The 22,053-nt window shown below is 32.4% G+C and overlaps 2 protein-coding genes and 1 pseudogene across 5 annotated transcripts; all 3 read left to right on the plus strand.

Annotated features, from left to right (window-relative positions):
- The first annotated feature begins 4 nt into the window (after window positions 1-4).
- LOC147927676 (putative acyl-activating enzyme 16, chloroplastic) lies at window positions 5-6,448 on the plus strand. Of its 4 annotated transcripts, none has more exons than XM_087489329.1 (18): window positions 5-464; window positions 815-1,006; window positions 1,428-1,542; window positions 2,125-2,212; window positions 2,618-2,826; window positions 2,908-3,023; window positions 3,135-3,284; window positions 3,413-3,480; window positions 3,815-3,920; window positions 4,014-4,172; window positions 4,295-4,348; window positions 4,451-4,531; window positions 4,736-4,873; window positions 5,340-5,499; window positions 5,623-5,702; window positions 5,801-5,949; window positions 6,067-6,124; window positions 6,219-6,448. In XM_087489329.1, exons 1-18 carry the CDS (start codon window positions 309-311, stop codon window positions 6,309-6,311), a joined length of 2,172 nt encoding a protein of 723 aa, XP_087345455.1. In that variant the 5' UTR covers window positions 5-308; the 3' UTR covers window positions 6,312-6,448. The 4 variants fall into 4 exon arrangements, with proteins under 4 accessions (XP_087345455.1, XP_087345456.1, XP_087345458.1 ...); XM_087489330.1 differs by having other exon boundaries at window positions 43-464; window positions 2,085-2,212; XM_087489332.1 differs by having other exon boundaries at window positions 48-464; window positions 2,593-2,826.
- Window positions 6,449-16,276: 9,828 nt separating this feature from the next.
- Window positions 16,277-18,868, plus strand: LOC147927677 (selenium-binding protein 3-like). Its single transcript, XM_087486939.1, has 7 exons — window positions 16,277-16,848; window positions 16,980-17,175; window positions 17,268-17,495; window positions 17,616-17,847; window positions 17,934-18,041; window positions 18,112-18,384; window positions 18,461-18,868. The coding sequence occupies exons 1-7, from the start codon at window positions 16,737-16,739 to the stop codon at window positions 18,740-18,742; spliced, it is 1,431 nt and encodes a 476-aa protein (XP_087343065.1). The 5' UTR covers window positions 16,277-16,736; the 3' UTR covers window positions 18,743-18,868.
- A 1,560-nt stretch (window positions 18,869-20,428) lies between these two features.
- On the plus strand, window positions 20,429-20,995 carry LOC147927678 (mitogen-activated protein kinase kinase 7 pseudogene; annotated as a pseudogene).
- Window positions 20,996-22,053: the final 1,058 nt, after the last annotated feature.

Raw genomic sequence — 22,053 nt, forward strand, 5'->3', positions numbered from 1 at the left:
AATCAAAGTTGTAAATAAATATATTAATGTCAAAAAAGAAATGTAATAGAGTATGATCAACTCTGTTTTGTTTTTATTATCTCTGAGACTCTGAAGTTGCCATGCTTCTGTAGCGGTGCCAACCAACTTGGAACTGATCTTTCTTTCTTTCTTATTTTTTTCTCTCTGTGATATAATCGTAATCACGACATCGACATGCTCTCTCGTCTCTTCTTTCTTCTTCCACCTTTCTTGCTTCTTCATCTCTCTCTCTTTCTCCTCTCATCTCTCCTCACAATAACCCTTTCTTCGTCCTCTACTCCTCAACCATGGCGTCAACGTCTCTGGGACCTTCGATTCTCGTTTCTCACGGCTCCCCTGCTCCTCAATTTCAAGTTTCTGGGGTCAGGTTGGTGTTTGGTTACAAGGGTTTTGACCGCAGAAGAGCTTCACGACGGGGATTTCGAGTTCTCTGCGAGTCCACGGCGAGTTCTTTTAATCACTCACTTCGAAAATTTCCTTTTTTGGGTTCGATTCTTTTGTTGCGAACTAAATTAAAAACTGTTCCTTTTTGGTTTGTGGACTTTAAAAATTGCTCCTTTGACTTTGGTTTTAGAAGTAAGTAATCTGAAAAGAAGGGTTGGTTTAAGTTTAGCTGTTGCACTAAACCAGAACAACAACGAGTGGCTCAGTCTTGTTAGTTTAAAATACTTGTCTAAGGTAGTGGCTAAGTCTTGTTAGTTTAGGATTAGGATACTTGGTTTAAGTCTTATGAAAAGCTGAGTTGACTTTGATTTGAATGGTATGTAACACCCGTTGTGTATCTTTATTATAGATTCAGGAGAAGGAGTTAAGGCGGTGTTCTCCTTTCTTGGAACGCTCATCTTTGCCAAAGGAGGCTGCTTTACGCTCTAATGAATGGAGGGCTGTTCCTGATATTTGGAGATCATCTGTTGAGAAGTACGGTGACAAAGTTGCGGTGGTGGATCCCTATCATGACCCGCCATCTACGTTCACGTACAGACAGGTAACAGCTGCTTTGCTTGAGTCACTTTGGATCTCCATACTTTTGGAACAGAGGTCTTTTTTAAGTAGGAGTCAGAACTTAGGGAAACAACTGAAGTTCAAGAGTTGAGATTGAGTTGGCCTTCAGCTTTATTTCTTTATCTATTAGTTCTGTAATTTGTATAGATATTCTGAAGCTGCGTATCTTATCTGCTTGTTAATTAGTGAAGGTGCTGAAGATGAACCATATTTGTATGTTTGGAAGCATACTAAATTGATACTTTTAATGATTATCGTCTGGCATGTCCCTTTGTGTTTGTTATTTTTATTTCAACTGTATATCTGCCTGATAAATAGGTGGGTTATAACTTTTGAAGTTTTCAGTGATGTTAAATTTGGATGAGTAATTCGATGTTTTCATTTCAATCATCTTAAAACTGCAGTTGGAACAAGAAATCTTGGACTTTGTTGAGGGTTTGCGAGTCGTTGGAGTGAAAGCAGATGAGAAGATTGCACTTTTCGCTGATAACTCTTGTCGATGGCTTGTTGCGGATCAAGGTATGTGGTTTATTATATAGAAACGCTGTAGGAAACTCACTAACTATTGTCTATTACATAATTTGCTTAAAGCTTGAGGCTTACCCGTTATTGGATTATGTCATGAAACTTGAATATTGAGCTTGTCATTGCTTACCGTACACATTAATTATCGGTCATTTCCATTCCAGGACAACCAATGATCTGTTGAAATATGTTTTGGGGTGTTTCTGCTCTTTGATTTTCGTCCTTATAAATTCATGCTGCTTCACCTATTCAAACACCTATCTATCCATTCTTTAAATGTTTCTGTAAGGGAAAATGGTTCAACCTTAAGACTTTTAAAGTTTTTTACTTTAGTTCGAAAGCCTTTCATTTGATAGATAATCATCTATGCCTAAATTTCATGCCCAAATAAGTGAAAGTATGGAAATTTATATGACATTATCAGTTCACAATAACCTTATGATGCTCACATGTTAAGTTGTTTTAAACTGCCCTGCTTTACTGCAGTCATTCTAATTATGTCGTTTGGTTCTTCGATTTTTCTTTTTTCTCCGCAGGTATTGGTATGTTTACCTACTCTTTACTACTTTATGCCAGGTATAATGGCTACAGGAGCAGTCAATGTTGTTAGAGGATCCAGATCCTCTATTGAAGAGTTACTGCAGATATACTGTCATTCGGAAAGGTACATCTAAACCATTTCGTTCCTTTGTGTTGAATTTTTATCGCCACATTTACTTACCACTTGTGTCATCAAAATTTCTTGTTTTCATGAACCATTTTTAGAACTTCTGTCACTTCAGATAGCATCTTGCTATTTTTCTGAGTCCATGAGAGATTTCGTTTGGTTTCCATAGTGATCCACAGTCTTTATTAGGCGTAAATTTATTCAACATCTTGATTTCACATTTGTCTTATCATTCTTCATTATGTGACTTTCCTATAGAGGCGTCGTTAATCAAGGAGATTCGTAAATGACAGAGACAGAATTCTTTGGTTTTTAGTTGTCTTTTAAATTACCTACTATGCGCGTCTCTAATTCCTTGTTTTCAAATTTTTTTACAGTACGGAGTTGTGATTTGTTTTGCAGTGTAGCTCTTGTTGTGGATAACCCTGAGTTTTACAACCGCATTGCTGAGTCATTTTCTTGCAAAGCACCTCCAAGATTTGTGATTCTTCTATGGGGAGACAAATCGTCGTTGGTTACAGTGGGTAGGCAGACACCAGTCTATAGTTACAACGAAATTAAAAGATTTGGACAAGAGAGACGTGCAAAATTTGCAAGATCTAATGATGCTAGTAAGTGCCACATCTACTCTCTTTATCATTTATGTAGCCACTTTAGTGTTTTTGGGAGTGCTAAAAGATAAATGACTGCAGGGAAGTATGAATATGAATTCATCGATCCAGATGATACAGCCACAATTATGTATACCAGCGGAACCACGGGAAATCCAAAAGGTGTTATGCTCACACATCAGAATTTGTTACACCAGGTTCAAGGCCAAGACTTCTCATCAATTTATGTTCACCTTTATAAAATACTGAGTTTGCTATTACGTTCTGAAAGAAAATTTGTTTGTTTGGTATTTTGAATTACTCTACAGATAAGAAATTTATCCGACTTTGTGCCTGCTGAAGCTGGGGAAAGATTTCTAAGTATGTTGCCATCATGGCATGCCTATGAACGGGCTTGTGAATACTTCATATTTACATGTGGAGTAGAGCAAAAGTATACGTCTATAAGATTCTTAAAGGTAAGTCTCTCTATGTTATTGTTACACAGTGAAAACCTAAAAGAAACATCTTATCCTTGAAAATGGGAGACGATGAAACGTTGCACCTTTGGATTTGAAACATTTTTTTTTTTTGGTTTTTGTTACAGGATGATCTCAAGCAGTATCAACCACACTATCTCATTTCAGTTCCTTTAGTATATGAGACACTCTACAGGTATGCAACTTTACAAGCATTTTTTGCGCATAAGATTCAAATACTTTCAGATAGGTTATATTGTTACTGAAGTTTACTGATAAGAGATTATGAGTCACTGTTCGTATGCATATGTTGTATATATTTTAAAGCCATCTCACGCAACTGAGAGCTAAGTATAAGATTTCCCTCATGGCTGTATCTACTCGGTCATTCAAGATTTACAATGAAATTGTTTTTTTTTTTATTTTTTGTTTTTTTTATTTATTTTATTTTATTTTTTTACAATGAAATTGTTTCTTCCATGATTTCAATCATTATCTAAACATCTTTCTCTATTTTTTGGGAATTGCAGTGGGATTCAAAAGCAAATTTCTACAAGCTCCCCTGCTCGTAAATTTGTGGCGCTTACATTGATCAAAGTCAGCCTTGCATATATGGAGATGAGAAGAATTTCTGAGGTTTGCAAACCAGATGTGTCCTCTTTAGTATTTCGTACTGCCTAATAGTTTGTGGTAATAGAGTTGTGATAAGTTCTTTGCTCTTGTATCCAGGGTCTTTGTTTGACAAAAAATCAAAAGCCTCCAATGTATGTTGTTTCGTTGGTGGATTGGTTATGGGCGAGAGTAGTTGCGTTTGTCCTATTGCCATTGCATATGTTGGCTGAAAAGCTTGTCCACAGAGAAATCCGTTCATCTGTTGGAATAACAAAGGTAGTATTACAACTTTCTACTTCCGGTTTCCTACTTTTATATTTCTAGGCGAAGAAAGATTCTTTAAACTTATCAGAAAGATTGTTAAACTGACTTTGCAATCTAATCTTTGTTTCATCCAGGCTGGTGTTAGCGGAGGTGGTAGTTTACCGATGCATGTTGACAAGTTTTTCGAGGTTAGACTACCAATTTTGCTTCTAGAGATTAATGTTATTTTTTTTTTTGGCATTTAAACAAGTTATTTTGTTCATATGTAAACAGCTTAGTTCTTTATGCAGGCCATCGGTGTGAATGTACAAAATGGGTATGGTTTGACAGAAACCTCACCGGTTGTCTCTGCGCGGAGGCTTAACTGTAATGTAAGTTTAAACTCTCACCAAAGTGACCTCTTCCTTTGTGATCAAGGGAAAATAAGCTCTCATCTTGCACCAAAAGTTTGGGTCACAATCAGTCCAAAAGAGCTATAAAAGAAGACATAACAAGTCTCCTATCTTTTACTCTCTATGTTATGTTACACAGTGACATATTTGTTAAAATTGTATTTTTTTTACTGTTCTATGAAGGTTCTTGGCTCAGTTGGGCACCCTATTAAAGATACAGAATTCAAAATTGTAGATCCTGAGACCGGTTCTGATCTTCCACCTGGTTCAAAGGGCATTGTCAAAGTCAGAGGCCGACCGGTGATGAAAGGTTACTATAAGGTGATACACACTTTCTGCCCTTTGTTTACGACAAATTTGTGAATGGATGACACAACAGTTACAGAATTTTAGCCGTCAAGATTTTGTTTATGATTCTTCTGTTCGTGAGTATATATATTGGCTTCTATGGTGCCCCTGTTTCTCGGATTAGTTTGTTATTAAAAAACTTGTTATAATCTGTGCTGTGCTTTCCGTAAACGTTGATGGCTATCGAGATTTCTTGTCTACTTGTTATACTTTATCCAGAAAGAAATGGACACCTCTTAACTAGTCTATGTATAACTCTTTTCATCTTCAAACTCATCATTCCTCATCTAAAGCATCTCATTGGAATCTAGATTTCTTGCAATCCATTTATTTTTTTTGCTAAATGTGTGAACTCCTGAAACATTCTCTGTGATTTGGATGAAGGCTTTGGGTTTGGTGGTTAGATCAAGTTAACTCATCTTTCTGTTGATTACCTCAGAATCCACTGGCCACCAAGCAAGTTATAGATGAAGATGGATGGTTCAATACTGGAGATATGGGTTGGATTACTCCTCAGCATTCAGTAGGACGGAGTCGTAGCTGTGGAGGTGTCATCGTTCTTGAAGGCCGTGCGAAGGACACAATTGTACTTTCCACAGGTATATCATCTTTTTACACTTTCTTGAATTAAAATTCTGTTTCCAACTGTCTGTATGATTAGCATACATTTTAAACACCGCATGTATTGTTAAAAACGTATGATAACAGCTTGATCGTTGTAGGTGAAAATGTGGAACCATTGGAGATTGAAGAAGCAGCCATGAGAAGCAATTTGATTCAACAGATAGTGGTTATTGGACAGGTACACTTGTTGGAAAGTTTGATTTAGGAACAGTGGTATGGGATGTTTTACGGATTTAATCTTTGGATTTCGATGTGGCCATAATCTTTCGTTCTCAGGATCAACGCCGCCTCGGAGCTATTATTATCCCAAACAAAGAAGCAGCAGAAGGAGCAGCAACGCAGAAAATTTCACCTCTAGATCCTGAAGTCAATGAACTTAGCAAGGAGACGATAACTAGCATGGTCTACGAAGAACTGAGGAAATGGTAATGTATCAGACCAAGTGTTACTCTTTGAGCATCTGGATCCCTCTATCTAATGTATGATTTAAGCGTATACTTGCCCCTAATCAAGCAATTACTCATACATAAACCATAATGCAGGACATCACAATGCTCGTTCCAAGTTGGACCGGTTCTGATCGTGGATGAGCCTTTCACGGTATGTTCTTTTGTTCGGTCTCATTCATTATCTTTTCATTTGGGACTCAAAATATTCAGTCCTTATGTTAACGTTCTATGTAATATCTTTACAGATAGACAACGGATTAATGACACCGACGATGAAAATAAGACGGGACAAGGTGGTTGATCAATACAAGAATGAAATAGAAAGACTCTACAAGTAGCCTAGAAATTTTAGCATGCTCCTTTACGTTTACCTTGTTAAGGATTAGCAAATGTGGACCAGTTCTTACTCAATTGTTAATATAAGCTGCAAATATCGGTTCACGCAGTATAATAAAGCATACCACTTCATGAAAAATAATAAGCTTTTTGTTCTTCGACTATGATGAATTATCCAGTTCTGCAGCACTATAGATACTTATTAGATATTCTTGTACGTTTCATAGAATAGAACTAGTGAAAACCAAATTGTACGTTTGAGTATTAGCGATATCTTAGACTTCTATGTGTAGTTGTTGATACAATTTTTGTATAGCTGGGTTATATTAGCCTCAAAACTCGAAAGTGACAACTTTTGACATTTAACTATATTATCACTTCAAAGCCAAAAGGAGAGTAATGGGAAGTGATGCTTTCTTTTGTATTTCATGTAAAACAAATGCCAAGTATAGCTCTAAAATGGCGGCCATGCTTACGTCATAAGATGTAAAATATACCGTTTTGGTGACTTGACAATATTAAGGTGTGTTAAATGTGTTAGAGCTTCACCTAACTAAGGGTTTGTGCAAGTTGTTTGAAGATCGAATGAGCCTATATGTATTAGTCGATTAGACAAGGACATTTTCAAAAATACATTTTTCTATGTCATTTTCTAAAAATATTATTTCTATGTTGTTCATCTTCAAAAATACCCTTTTTAATATACAAAATAACCAAATTATAAACTCTAAATCCTAAATACTAGACATTATTCTCTTAAAACTATATCCTAAATGTAAAACATAGAACACAAACCTAAAAAAAATTCTAAAAATTTATTTAACATATTATAATTACTAGTACTTAGCGTGTACACTCTCTAAAGGAGATTAGTCTGATGACAAAAGATTCTTATATATGTCGTTCTTCACAATCAAAATAACATATAAGATCACTCGTCGCTGGTCCAACAAACGATATGTCAATCAATTACAAATCTTATATAATATGAGAATGTTTTTTCTAACTTTCTCTGTCAATGCGACACTTGGCGCTCTAAATTTGTGACACATGTGACATGTTTTTCTTATTAATTTTAGAAAGTTTTTTCTAACTTTCTTTACCAATGCGACACTTGGCGCTCTAAATTTATGACACATGTGACATGTTTTTCTAACTAATTTTAAATTAAATATTTTTTAATCTACTTCATTTTATTTTTATCTTATATGGTGTATAGTTTGCTTAAAAGTTTTTTTTCACATTGTTAGAAAAAAATATTTCTACCAACTTTTAGTTTTAGCATATAAGATATTTCCTAATGAAAGCATATACTCTCTCCGTTTCAAAATATAAGATGTTTTAATTAAAGCACGCAGATTAAGAAATTTTTACTTTTAACAAGTTCAACCAATCAGAAACAATACTGCATCATATAAAATACTAAACTAATCTAAAAGTTGCATAGAAACTTGAAAACATCCTATATTGTGAAACAAAAAACTTTTCTAAAACATCCTATATTTTGAAACGGAGGGAGTACCATATAACCTAAAAATAAAACTACTGATCAAACCAATAAAAACAAAAAAAAAGTTTTTATACTTTTAAACTAAAAACTGAAACCAAATTAATTTATGATAGAATAATTTTAAAGTACCAAATATATTCTAATATATTTTTAAAAATTACATTGTATTCAATAATCACATTAATTGTATTAAAGACAAACACAGAAAAATTAAATGTGTATTTAATATTCTATAAGTTACTGGTTGAATGTTTGTAAAACTTATGTACTAAAAGAAAATAAAAATAATATAATGGTATCAGAATATATTTGCTTAATCACCCCATGAAATTACAGAAAACAATAGTTTCCAAAAATAATTTAAAGGTAATTATTTTTTAATAATTAGAAAATAGAGATAATATATCGAATCTAAAAAAAAATTTGACACACTTTTCTTTTCATGAATTTTATTCATAATTAAATTCGAGATATAGTATAAGATATTTATTAAAGTTTTATGACATGAGCCATAATTTAATATGCATTATTCCAAAAAAAATATATTAAGGGTGATTACTAGATTAGAGAGTAAACACTGAAGCATATGTTAAATCGGGAATACACTTATTATTTATTCAAAATAATCAATGGTGATCCCTCTGTGTAAAACATATTGTCTAGATCATAATCTCATTAGTAAAATACAAAATTCAGGTTTCAAAAGTTTAGTTTATTGATTGGTTGGAGAGTTCATTTTTTTTTAATTAAAAGAACACATTTTCAGCATTCATATAGAGTTTCTAATTTATGATTAGTGAGAAAGTCATGTATCACAAATATAGAGCGCCAAGTGTCGCATTGGCAGGCAAAGTTAGAAAAAAAACCTTCTCATATTACAAATATATATTATTATTGTGACATTTGATGCATCTTCATAACGATAAAAATCTAGAATATACATTTTGCTGAAAATATCTATATTTATATATATATAATTTTTTTGTCAACCAAACATTCTATATTTATATATTTATTTTTGTACAAAACTGAAAATATCTATATAAAAAGGAGATATAATTTTTTTTTGGTTTTGTGGGCCTGTAGTTACTAAAGTCCAAACTACAAATAATTTAAGTTAATAAGGTCCAAATAACAAATTAATTAGGTCCAAATAACAAATGAATACATGTGTCAGATATACAGCATGCCAAGTGTCATCTCCTTAGTAAAAGTTGAGGAAAACCTTCTCATATTATATAAGACCTTTTTCTAACTTTTACTCACATTGCGACATTTTGCATTCTCTTTTACCGACACCTGTCATCCTTTATTTATATAATAAGAGAAGGTTTTTCTCAACTTCTCCTTAGAACATGACACCTGGCTTATTATATAACTGACACATGTCCTTTCTTAGTTTTAAAGGCCATTGTTTTTAAGTTTTCATATTAGGCTTGACAAAATAAGACCAATTACAAGCCTAACAAATATAATTGAAGCCCTTACACTCATCAGGAGTATACGAACCAATCGATGTCGAATTCACCTGTACTCACCTTCTCACAACCATTGTTCCCAGCAGCTACCACCTCCGATGTACCTTCACATATCTCATAATCATTGGGTTTCTAACTTTTACTCACATTGCTCCATTTGGCATTCTCTTTTACCGACACCTGTCATCCTTTATTTCTATTTTATTATTTAACAAATTTATATCATTTTCAATTCCAAATAGTCATAGTTCTCTTCCTAATGTTGGTACAATTGACATATATTTTTAAATCCACATTAATATCTTAAATTTTTTTATCAAACAAAATCAAATTATTTTATAATAAAATCTCATATTATGTATATGATAAGAAATGTAATATTCTATAACATTTCCTAATAAATAACTGATATTTGATACATCCATTTTAAACATTTTTCTTACATTTTATTTAATTTGTCCTTCATCCTTAAAGTAAAAAAACACACTATTTTATAATAAAAGAAAATATCATAATAAAAATCATATCTTGGATGAGAAATGAAATAGTTTAAATACATGATTATGATTAAGCCTTAATGTAATTTTATAAACCTTAATTTTCACACGTTTTAAAATCATATAATATTTTCTTTCATTGAGTAGACAATAAAGATACATGATTATGATTAAGCCTTAATGTAATTTTATAAACCTTAATTTTCACACGTTTTAAAATCATATAATATTTTCTTTCATTGAGTAGACAATAAAGTTAGTCAGTTCCATACTTCCACTAAAATCCTATTAAATTATGATATATTATACAACTATAGCATCAAACCATACCAACATATTGTGGAGTCAAAAGAAAATCAAATATTAAGATTGAGTTAAAAAATATATAAAGTTGTAAAATCACTTGCAAAAAGATCAATATTTATCAATTTTGTTTTACGATTGAGACTAAAACATATTTTGATTGATTTAATTTCATGGTTACTGACTTCATAATAATTTTCTGGTTATAAAGATCTAGCGAATCATCATATAAGTCTTGATCGCATCCATATATTAAAGCTTTGGAAAAGATGTAGGGAAAAATGAGATTTATCTGGTAATATTTGAGCAAACTATTTTCGTTTTATCTGGTCTCTACACAAACCTAATTTGTGCTAAGACTATCTTTAATATATATTCTATTTTTTACTCTAAAATAGAGCATAGTTTTTTTCAATGTATCACTCTATTTTTGACTCTAAAATAGAGTTAGTGTAAAAAAAAATTGAATATAGAGTAATCCTAGCATTTATTCTTTATAGTAGTGTTGGAGCAAATATTACTCTATAATAGAGTATTGACTTTAAAATAGAGTGTGGTTGGAGATGCTCTAAGAACCTAACAATTTATCACAAAACAATAAAATCCAAAACAAAAGAAATTTGAGGGATTTAATTACTTTAATCAAAAATATTTTTGATATATATGTTTTGTTTATTTTATTTTGCGTCAAAACATGAAAAACCATATATATAAAGGAACACATATTAAAAATTTTAAAATTTTATTACAAAAATTGATTTCTAAATTTGATATATAATATAATTAATTAAAAAAATGTAAATATATCTCGTGCATTGCGTGAGCCTATTTCTAGTTTTAATACGATGACATTGCGTGTCAATCGCAAGAGTTGTTTAGCAATTGTGTAGGTCAGAAATTTAAGCTTGAAAAAAACAATTCATATTGTATCTTGAATCTTTCATACAAATGCCAAAAATCGTAAAAATATTAATATGACTATATACATCATTATGGCTTTTGGTTTGAGTATGTTTCACGAATCGGGTAAAAGAAAGTGAAAAAAAAGGTTAAGAAAAAAAAAAGAGGGACTGATAGACTCACTTTTATATAGAATTGAATTCAGAAAACCTAATGTATTATTATGAAATGAGAGGGGTTATTGGTTCTATGATTTTAATGGATTTGGAAATCATGTGTTATTCAATCATTGATTTAAAAATACTTATCAAAATTATGTGTTATTGGTTCTATGATTTACAAATACTTGTTCAAATCCCATGTTATTGATTTTAATGATTTATTTTTGGATTTCAAAATCCACATTATGTTTTAAATGGATTTGGATGGATTTGAAAGTGTAAAATAGATAGATCCAAATCCAAGGATAAAACATGTTATTTCAAAATCCATGTGTTTTGATTTTTAGAATTTACAATTCCATATGGATTTAGAAATCACCTCTCCCCATATTTAATGAGAGTTTTACCTCGATAAAAAAATGAGTGTGTGCGCAGAAGTCCTAAAAAATACGTTTTGTAAAATAGATGAAGTATTGCTTAAAATCATATATATAAAAGTAGAGTTTCAGTCTCTCCTTATTGGTCCACTTAGCAATGCAATTTTAACAAAAAAAAAATATATTAAAACACAAATTTAAAACAATTAATTTCCACATTTAACTCACATAATATAAAATTGAAATCTTTATAGCTTCTCCCTATAAATTATGCATTAACTTTATTTCTCCACTAAGGTGTATTAATCAATTGTATTAAAACAAAACAATAAATTAGAATTGTAACTCTCATTTTTCTAAATGTAATTTTTCATCATTTCTCTTCCTATAAATACTCATTATCTTATTCTCTTAGTCTATCACTCTTTCATTCTCTCATCTTCTTCCACTACTCTCAAATCTCTTTTTTGTTTTGTTTTGTATTTTTTTTTTGTTATTGTTGTTGTATGGGTTATAAAAAATCAAATCAAATATCATTGTAAAAGCTTAGTTTTAGAGTTTGTATGATATGTATATCTTATATATTTATTTTAATCTTTTAAAATGTTTATCTCCATTTTCTATTTTGTATTAACATCTTATAAGTCATTATTTTCATACTTCCTTACAATATTCACCACACAATAAGATCTTAAAGTTGAAATGATCCATATGTAGTTATCTATTATGTCTCTGGTTATCTCAAATATTCATGTATCATTTTAAATAATTTATAAAGATCAATATAATATTTAAAGAGCAATATAATTATCCATTTATCCATTTATAAATACTATTTTGTTTTGTGATCCAATTGTTAAATCTGCAGAGATCAATATAATATGTATTTTTTTTTTATGATTTGAGGTTTTTGAAAACAAAAAGAACATAATCAAACAATTGGTTTTTTGTGTCTTTAATCAAAATAAAAAATGATCCAAAAAACAAAACATATTCAACTGGAACTTAAATATAAAAATAAAATATAATTTTAAAAATATTATTTCACTAAATTCTCTAAAGATGAAACCATTAGTATGAAATCTAGCACTATAAATTAAATTGATGAGTGAAAACCAAAAAAAATATAAGTTATCCTTGGGATTTTAAAAATTATTGAGATTGAAGAATTCATATAATTTTAAAAGAAAACTAATTTAGTTTGTCACTTAAAAAGTAATATTTTTTATTTTGAAATATTATGTGTAAGTGTTGAGTTTATATCAACAAACAACCAAATCATGTGAATTTTGATTCAGCCACTTGGTATTCCTTTTATTTTAGGTTATAAAAAATTAAAATATTTATTTATAATTAAAGACATGTAACTCCATTTAACTCAAATGTAACTCATATCCAATAATTGTACATTAATTCATTCCTCCTACTAACTTATTATCTTTCAAGAGAAATTATTTTTGGTTAAATTTTAATATTTTTTATTTATTTTGGTTGGCTAAACTTATATTCATATTTTGGTTGGCTAAATTAATATATTTCTCATGTAAAATTATTGTTTATAATATATTTCTCATTTCAAAGTTTAAAGCAATATATCATATATATAAAAGTAAGGTTTTGGTCTCTCCTTATTGGTTGATTTTCATTTAATTTTTTCTATTTTTTTTTTATTTTTTTATTTGCTTTCTAATTGCTTTAAACAATATTTAAGATCCAATAAACACAATACATTTAACTCACACATTAAAATAAAATTATAACTGAAAATAAAATAAATTATGCATTAATCATATTCTACCACTCAATTCTATTCAAACACAATAAATTACTATTGTAACTCCATAGTTCTAAATGTAACTTCCATCATTTCTTATCATATAAATAAGCATTCTCTCAATCTATCATTCTCTCATATTGACATTCTTTTACTATCTCATTTTCACATTCTCTCATTCTCTTCTACAATACCTCAAATCATATTTCGTTATTTTTTTGTTATTTTTGATTTCTTATTTTTGTTGTATGGGTTGTAAAAAAAAATGAAATATCATTGTAAATTGTTAATGCTAAATTTAAATTTTAGAGACTACATGATATATATTTTACATTGTTCTTATTTTAAAAGATTTATCTCCTTTATCTAATTTGGATTATTATCTTATAAGTAATCATTCTCTCTTCCTCTCCCACCAATATCAAATGTTGTTATATCTCATATGTGTTGTAAGAGTTTGATTCTATATTTTAATTTAGAAAGTATTATATATATATAGATATTACATTGTTCTATTTTTTAAAGATTCATCTCCATTATCTAATTTGGATTACCATCTTATAGTAAACATTCTCTCCTCCTCTCCTACCAATATCAAATGTTGTTATATCTCATATGTGTTGTAACTTGTAAGAGTTTGATTCTATATTTTAATGTAGAAAGTATTATATATATTTAACATTGGTTTCAATTTTTATTTTATTTATATAAACAAATATTTCTTTTATATTTCTTGCCTTTCTAATCTATTCATATTTATTTTTTAAATTTGCATAGTTAAATTTAAATTCACATATGTTGGTTTTAACAAAACAATCAACTTTATTTGAGAATTAGATGTTCCTATTCATTTTTAAACGATCAATGTGTAACATATAAGCATTTTGTCTTGCAATCACAAGTTCCATTTCCATTGCTTAACTCCATGGTTAAACTATAATATATGTTGTCCTATTTGTAGGAATAACAACATACTTATTTAATTTATTTAAAAGAGCAGATGATTAAACGAAATAAACATTTCTCCAAATTTTATAATTCAATCAGTGAGTGTACTTATTACTTTGAAAAACTTTTACATTGAAGTTCATAAAATCATATAAGAAAACTAAAATACTATATCACTTCAAATTTGGAAGGAAACACTTGGTATTCCTTTTAAAAAAAGTCAAGACACATATAAAAATTTATTAATATTTAACTCACTTTAAAGACATTAAAGGTCATTTAACTCAAAAATAACTTCTATCCAATAATTTCATACATTACTCCCACAAATAAAAAAAATATATATATGTTCAAGATTGTATTTAAATATTACATAATTTTTTAGTTAGCTAAATTTATAGTCACATATATACAATATATGTACATAAGAATTTATATTACTTATTAACACCATAATTCGACCCATTATTTGCTTAACTCAATATTGGTTTCAAAGCCAACTAAAGAAAAACAGAAACAATCTTATTGATATTAGACCAAAACATGGGCATACAAACATAATCACTTACACGGAAGATATTTTTAAAAATAATTTATTATTACAACATCAACGTATGAAGGGTTTACATAAACAGTTAATTAGAAAATCTATAATACAATAAATGTATTGGAAACAATATCAGTCAATGATAAGATTGAATCCTCAAAAGCAAGAAACAACATCTTCATAATTCATAAAAAGTAAACGCCACAATTATACACATCTGAACGAAATGGTATAAACATATAGTGTATAAATAAAAGTGATGGCAAAGCCCGTATATGCCTAATTAAAACGAGATAATACAAAAGAGAAAACAAAAAAGACCAAAAACAAAAAAAAAAACAAAGAAGTGCCAACTACACCACAACCCACGCATTGCGTGGGGAAGCACCTAGTAACTACAAATGTTAGGTTTCATAGCACTAAGTTTTGTCAAATATCAAATGATAAGTTTCTCTTAATGGGTGTATTTTTATAACTTTCATTAAAATATATATACAACAATATATATTTGGGAATACAATCGAGGTGACCCATACATGGTTTCAATGCAATAAATAGCTTATCAGCTTATTAAGAATACTCTATAGAAACTGAGTTTGGTCCCTTCGTATATATATCATATTGCATTTATATTAAAAAATTATCGAAAATACCTATTAAATTTTGGAAAGATATATAAAAATAATATAATTCTTCGTAGGAACCTAATGACTAAAATTAAATAATATTGACTGAAAATTTATGAGAGTAATTAGGGTTTGAATTATAATTTTATGGAAAACAGAATGAATTTTACTTTTAAGGAAAACAAATTGGTAAGATCTAATGAAGAATAAATGAGTAAGCAATTATCAAATTACTTACGGAAAACATCCCACCATTAGATTATATAAGACTAAATGCCAGAAACTAAGCAGGAATAAAAGTCCAAAATTTAAACTTTGAGCCAAAATTTTATGAACTGATCAGAGAATTTTGAGAACACATAAACATCTCACAATCTAACATAACCTAGAATCGTTTCTTGCCCATGAATCATTTATAAGATTGAAACCCAGAAATAAATTTTATACATAATTCAGAATCTGTTTTTTTTTTTCCCCTAAATCATATACAAGATTGAAACCCATATTTATCATTTCAAATTAAACTGATGAATGGTGGCTTTAAATCAGAAGGGATCTACAACTGGTTCTTATTGAAAAAGGGAAAAATGAAATGTTGAGAGTATTTTTTTTTTGTTTTATGGACCAGTAATTACTTAGGTCCAAAGTACAAATGAATTTAGTTAATTAGGTATAAACAACAAAATAAGACAGGTGTTAGATAGATAACATGTCAAGTGTCATCTTTTTAGTAAAAATTGAGCAAAATCTTCTCATATTATACCAGATGTAAAAGATAGTAAAATTTAAAATGTTAAAAAAATATATTTTAAAATGGTATTTCTAACAAATTTTCATTAAAGAAGTATAAACCAAAGATGTAAGCAAGATTTCTCCCGAGAGGTTTGAGCTTTTTTTTGTTGTTTCTCGTCGATGGTCTAATAAAATAAAATAAAGAATAGAGCAAAGGTTCAAAGAAATAGTAAAACGATTATATTGTCTATCTTCAGCAATGCCAAAAGAAGCCAAGAAGGGCCACCAATGGATATATACGACCTGAGCCTGCCTACCATCCCGTGTCGCACTCTTAGCAAATGTCTCGTGCCGACGTATTCGATTTTTTCTTGTTTCTTTGTTTTTTTTTCCATATTTATAAAACAAAATGATTAGTGATGAATTAAAATGATAACGGTGTTATATTGATACATATATTATTAGTTTACTTCCAAGTTCCAACTTGCAGAAAATATCAGTATATAAAACCAATATATGCAGAAGTAGCTGCTGCATTACTAAGACAGCTTAGTAGAGAGATATAGAAACTGAGATGGAAGCGGCGGGTGAAGATTGCTGTGAGAGCGGCCCGGGTTACGCCACGCCTCTCCTTGCCATGTCTGGTCCACGAGAGGAACTCATCTATGTCACTGCCTTATACACCGGTAAACTATTTTCTAGCTCTTTATATATGAAGTGGAATTAAGAGTCATTAAGATCAACTAATGTCATTATAAGATTTGGTTTCAAACTTTGTTATGTCGGCTAAAGGTTTTTGGAAATTGGTTTGGTCCAGGAACTGGGACGGCAAAGCCAGATTACGTAGCGACGGTGGATGTGGAACCGAGTTCAACGACATACTCTAGTGTCATCCATAGACTACCAATGCCTTTTCTTGATGACGAACTTCATCATTCAGGCTGGAACTCTTGTAGCTCTTGCTATGGTGATCGTGCTTGTGAAAGACGTTACATCATCTTGCCTTCTCTTCTGTAAGAAACTTAACAACATCTCTCCTCTGTTTCTTTTGTATCTGAATACTTCTCATGTATTGTGTTCACATCTCACACATGTCGGAAAAAAGTTCTGGTCGCATCTACATCGTCGATACGAAAACAAACCCGAGGGAACCATTTCTACACAAATTTGTGGAGCCAGCGGAGGTTTTGGAGAAGACGGGATTGGCTTATCCGCATCAACCTCATTGCTTAGCTTCCGGAGACATTCTTGTGTCTTGTCTTGGGGATGAAGATGGAAACGCAAAAGGCAGTGGGTTTCTCTTACTTGATTCCGAGTTTAATATCAAAGGAAGGTAACATCGAGAATAACGGATTTGTACTGTTTCTTAGATGGCAAGAAAGAGGAACCAGACCTAATTGTTCACTTAAGGATTTTGAGTAACAGCTAATTTAATTTAAATTTCTTTTAAAAGGTGGGACAAGGATGGACACAGTCCTTTGTTTGGGTATGATTTCTGGTACCAACCTCGACACAAGACGATGATTAGTACCTCTTGGGGAGCACCAGCCGCGTTTACCAAAGGATTTGACCCCAAGGACGTCTCTGATGGCTTGTATGGAAGGCATCTACATGTCTATAGTTGGCCCGAAGGAGAATTGAAACAGATACTTGACCTCGGTGATACCGGACTTGTACCCTTAGAGGTAAACACTAGTCTTGCAAATCTCAGCTTATACTACTTTCTTCTTCCACAAGAAACAACATCATCCTCCTCTGTTTTGTTTTGCAGATAAGATTCTTGCACAACCCGGATAAAGCTATCGGATATGTGGGGTGTGCGTTGTCGAGTACTATTGTCAGATTTTTCAAGAAGGATGATGAAACATGGAGCCATGAGGTATAATGAATCTTCATTTCTTTTTCTTTTTTTTTTCTTCCTAACTACAAACAACCTCTCCAATTTTAAGGTGGCTATATCAGTGGAACCTCTGAAAGTTGAAAACTGGATTCTCCCGGAAATGGGAGGCGTTATCACTGACTTTCTAATCTCACTCGACGACCGATTCCTCTATTTTTCCAACTGGTTTCAAGGAGATATTCGCCAGTACAACATCGAGGACCCGGAAAACCCTGTTTTAACCGGTCAACTATACGTAGGTGGGCTAGTCCAAAAGGGAAGCGATGTCTTCGCCTTAGGAGAAGATGGAAAGAAGTTTCAGTTCGATGCCCCTAAGATCAAGGTCCGTTGTACAAAATCTAGAACGTGTTACTTGTTATACACGCTATTGTAATAATTGGTGTTTTTCTTGTGTGAAGGGTCAGCGTCTGAGAGGAGGTCCTCAGATGTTTCAGTTGAGCCTAGATGGGAAGCGACTGTACGTGACGAACTCGCTGTTTAGCGTTTGGGACAGACAGTTTTACCCTGAACTTGTGGAGAAAGGCTCACACATGTTGCAGATTGATGTTGATACAGACAAAGGTGGTCTATCCATAAATCCTGACTTCTTCGTCGACTTTGGGACCGAACCTGATGGTCCTGCGCTCGCTCACGAGATGAGATATCCTGGCGGAGACTGCACCTCTGATATCTGGGTTTAGTTTAATTCACAAAATGACTAAACAAACCTCTATATGGAACCTAGAACAAAACGCAGTTGTTTATAAAGGGTTTGTGTGATCAATAAATTAATAAAATCAATAAACGTTGATACTTCAAATGCAAAATAGATACAATTTAATTGATTCTTTACAGTTTTCACCCTCGTTCAAACACAGAAACATATGCTAACGATCAAGACAATAGCTACTGTAACATTAACTCATGACTTCATCATACAATCAACTAAAAAAAACTTATGTTCATGTCAAAAAAAAGTTAAAGAATCAATACAAAAAGTTAGACACCTAATGGGCGACGTGCCAGCTTAATACAAAATGTTGAATTGCTTATATGGATGGCTTGAGAGGCTTCAGTGAGCCCCTTTTATTAGATTCCCTCTTCTTCTTTTTTTCTTCTACTATTTTTTTTTTTCCTCCATTAGCTAGAAAACCCTAGAACGGCATAAACTGCTCTTTGTAGTTTTTGGGTAATGGAAGTGTAATAGAAGGTAATCTCTTGTGTATTCTTATCAAATATGTAAAGTAATTATACAAAAGGAGTTGCCTAAAAGTGATAAGACCGTATCATAGTAAATCTAAGGATATAGTATATTAACATATATCCTAATCTAATATCCCCTCACGTTGATGTTATGTAATCCATAACACCTAACATGGACAAAAGTCGTTGAAATGTCGGTTCTGGTAGAGCCTTGGTCAGACAATCAGCAATCTGATCATTAGTAGAAATGTGTTTCGTAGTAATGAGCTTGGCGAGGACGGCATTCCGAACTTGATGACAGTCGGATTTAATATGCTTTATCCGTTCATGAAAAACAGGATTAGCTGCAATATGAATGGCAGCATGACTATCACAATGTAGTGATATCGGAGAAGGATGATCAACGCCCAAATCCTTGAGAAGACCCTTCAACCATTTGATTTCTTTGAGTGTGTAGGTAATGGCACAGTACTCTACCTTAACAGAGGAACTGGAAACCATCTTTTGCTTCTTCATCTTTCAAGAAATAGGTGAGTTTCCTAAATAAAAGACATATGCGAAGAGTGAACGTCGAGTAATAGGACATGAGTTATAATCAGAGTCGCAGTAGGCGAAACTTTGAGGTCACAATCTGATCGAAGAAGAATTCCTTGCGCAGGAGAGCCTTTGAGATTACAAACAAGACAGAGAGCTGTTTCCCAATGAACTTCCAAAGGTGCTTTCATGAATTGAGAGAGAATGTGTACTGCGTAGCTTAAATCTGGCCTGGTAATTGTCAAGTAGATAAAATGACCGGAAAATCGGTATTTTCTTACCCCAACTAAGGGGCTATGTTGAATTACTACTCCAGCTTTAACAGTGAGCAAATTCATACATTAACTTAAATAAAACTCAAATTCACTACTCCAACTTGTAAAACGGTGTTAAATCATACACAAGCTGTAACGGTGTTAAGAGAACATTAACGATTGCGTACGTGGAAGCCACGTAAGAAACGACGTCGTTTTGAGAAACAAAATAAACAACTTATGTTTCTCAAAACGACGTCGTTTAATGCTTCTTCTTCCCCTTTTCTTTTTTCCCGAATCGAGTTACTTTGCTCAATCTCCAAATAAAAGCTGCAGTTTCCATCACTCTTCTTCTTCAAAATTCTCAAATCATCATTACCACTTCTAATTAATTCAATGGTTCTTGTTCGTGAACGCCGTCAGATCAACCTCCGTCTACCGCTTCCACCTCTCTCAGATCGCCTCCTCTGTTTCTCCTTTCCCTCCTCCACTGCCGCCGCCATCGCATCCACCGCTATCACTAACCGGATCTCCGCTTTGGATATCGAGAAACTCCACATCCTCGGAAGCGGAAACGGCGGGATCGTATACAAAGTCTGACACAAAACCACGGCGGAGCTTTACGCTCTGAATACAGTCAACGACGACATGAGTCCGACTTTCACGAGACATCTAACCCGCAAGATAGAGATCCTCCGCCGCACTGATTCTCCTTACATCGTACGGTGCCACGGGATCTTGGAGAAACCAATCGTCAGACAGTTTCCGTTACTTCCTCGGGGACAGAGACCTGATTGGGCAACGCTGATGTGTGCCGTGTGCTTCGGAGAACCGCCACGTGTGCCGGAAGGATGTTCCGACGAGTTTAGGAGTTTTGCTGATTGTTGTCTACATAAAGAATCGAGTGAGAGGTGGACGGCGACGCAGCTTCTCGGTCGCTCTTTTCTCCGTCAAAGTGTTTAGATTCGATTGCTCTTGTGGTATTATATTACGGGTCTGTGGAGATTGAGCAAAGTAACTCGATTCAGGAAAGAAGAAAAGGGGAAGAAGAAGCATTAAACGACGTCGTTTTGAGAAACATAAGTTGTTTCTTTTGTTTCTCAAAACGACGTCGTTTCTTACGTGGCTTCCACGTACGCAATTGTTAACGTTCTCTTAACACCGTTACGGCTTGTGTATGATTCAACACCGTTTTACAAGTTGGAGTAGTTAATTTGAGTTTTATTTAAGTTAATGTATGAATTTGCTCATTGTTAAAGCTGGAGTAGGAATTCAACATAGCTCCTTAGTTGGAGTATGAAAATACCGATTTTCCTAAAATGACCCACCAAATGACAATATTGTTGAGGGTTGTCGAAAATCGGTCCAATGGCGGAAGCAAGTTTATGATTAACCTCGATAGGTACCGGCAACGGCTTACAACCAAGAAGGCCAGCCTCATTGGTTTTGTCAAGTGCATATTTTTTTTGAGAGAGACAATAACCATCCTTGCCACGAGATACCTTGATGCCCATAAAATATTTCAGCCGTCCAAGATCTTTCATATGAAAAGACTTGTGGAGTTGATTAAGACAACATCTTAAATTAAGCATAGCCTTGCACCATTCTTTGATTAAGACAACATCTTAAAAATGTGTTGGCTCTGTGCTGTCAAGGATGGCTACCATGTAGGAAATATCATTGACCAAAAAACACGCGTCAGATAAATACATGGAAATAGGATAAAAAATCTTACCAGAGACCGTAGACGAGAAAATTTATTCGGAGAAACTGAGAGCGAGAGCGTGAGACAAGAGTGTACATGAGGAACAACGTAGTCTTTTAGTAGAACTGACGGGATCTTTTTATGATGCCCTTATCCCTATAACTCGAGTAAACCAGGTAAGGAAACCTCAACGATATCAGGTAAAGTAGTCTGCTAATAGTGTAGAAGTGGTAGAACTAGACGACGCAGACGTCTCAGGAGTGAGCATCAGAGCAGGCGGCATTGGAACCTTAATAAACTGTGTTGGAGTAGAAGA

Source organism: Camelina sativa, chromosome 15 (genome assembly GCF_030686135.1).
Source record: "Camelina sativa cultivar CO46 ecotype springtype chromosome 15, ASM3068613v1".
NCBI classification, from domain to species: Eukaryota; Viridiplantae; Streptophyta; class Magnoliopsida; order Brassicales; family Brassicaceae; genus Camelina; species Camelina sativa.

Excerpts from the sequence above, each read along its gene's own strand:
- LOC147927676 (XM_087489329.1), top strand. The coding sequence starts at position 309 with ATGGCGTCAACGTCTCTGGGACCTTCGATTCTCGTTTCTCACGGCTCC. Across the intron at positions 1,007-1,427 it reads CTACGTTCACGTACAGACAG|TTGGAACAAGAAATCTTGGA; the intron begins GTAACAGCTGCT and ends TTAAAACTGCAG. Across the intron at positions 4,532-4,735 it reads CGCGGAGGCTTAACTGTAAT|GTTCTTGGCTCAGTTGGGCA; the intron begins GTAAGTTTAAAC and ends TGTTCTATGAAG.
- LOC147927677 (XM_087486939.1), top strand. The coding sequence starts at position 16,737 with ATGGAAGCGGCGGGTGAAGATTGCTGTGAGAGCGGCCCGGGTTACGCC. Across the intron at positions 17,176-17,267 it reads ATCATCTTGCCTTCTCTTCT|TTCTGGTCGCATCTACATCG; the intron begins GTAAGAAACTTA and ends GTCGGAAAAAAG. Across the intron at positions 17,496-17,615 it reads GAGTTTAATATCAAAGGAAG|GTGGGACAAGGATGGACACA; the intron begins GTAACATCGAGA and ends TTCTTTTAAAAG.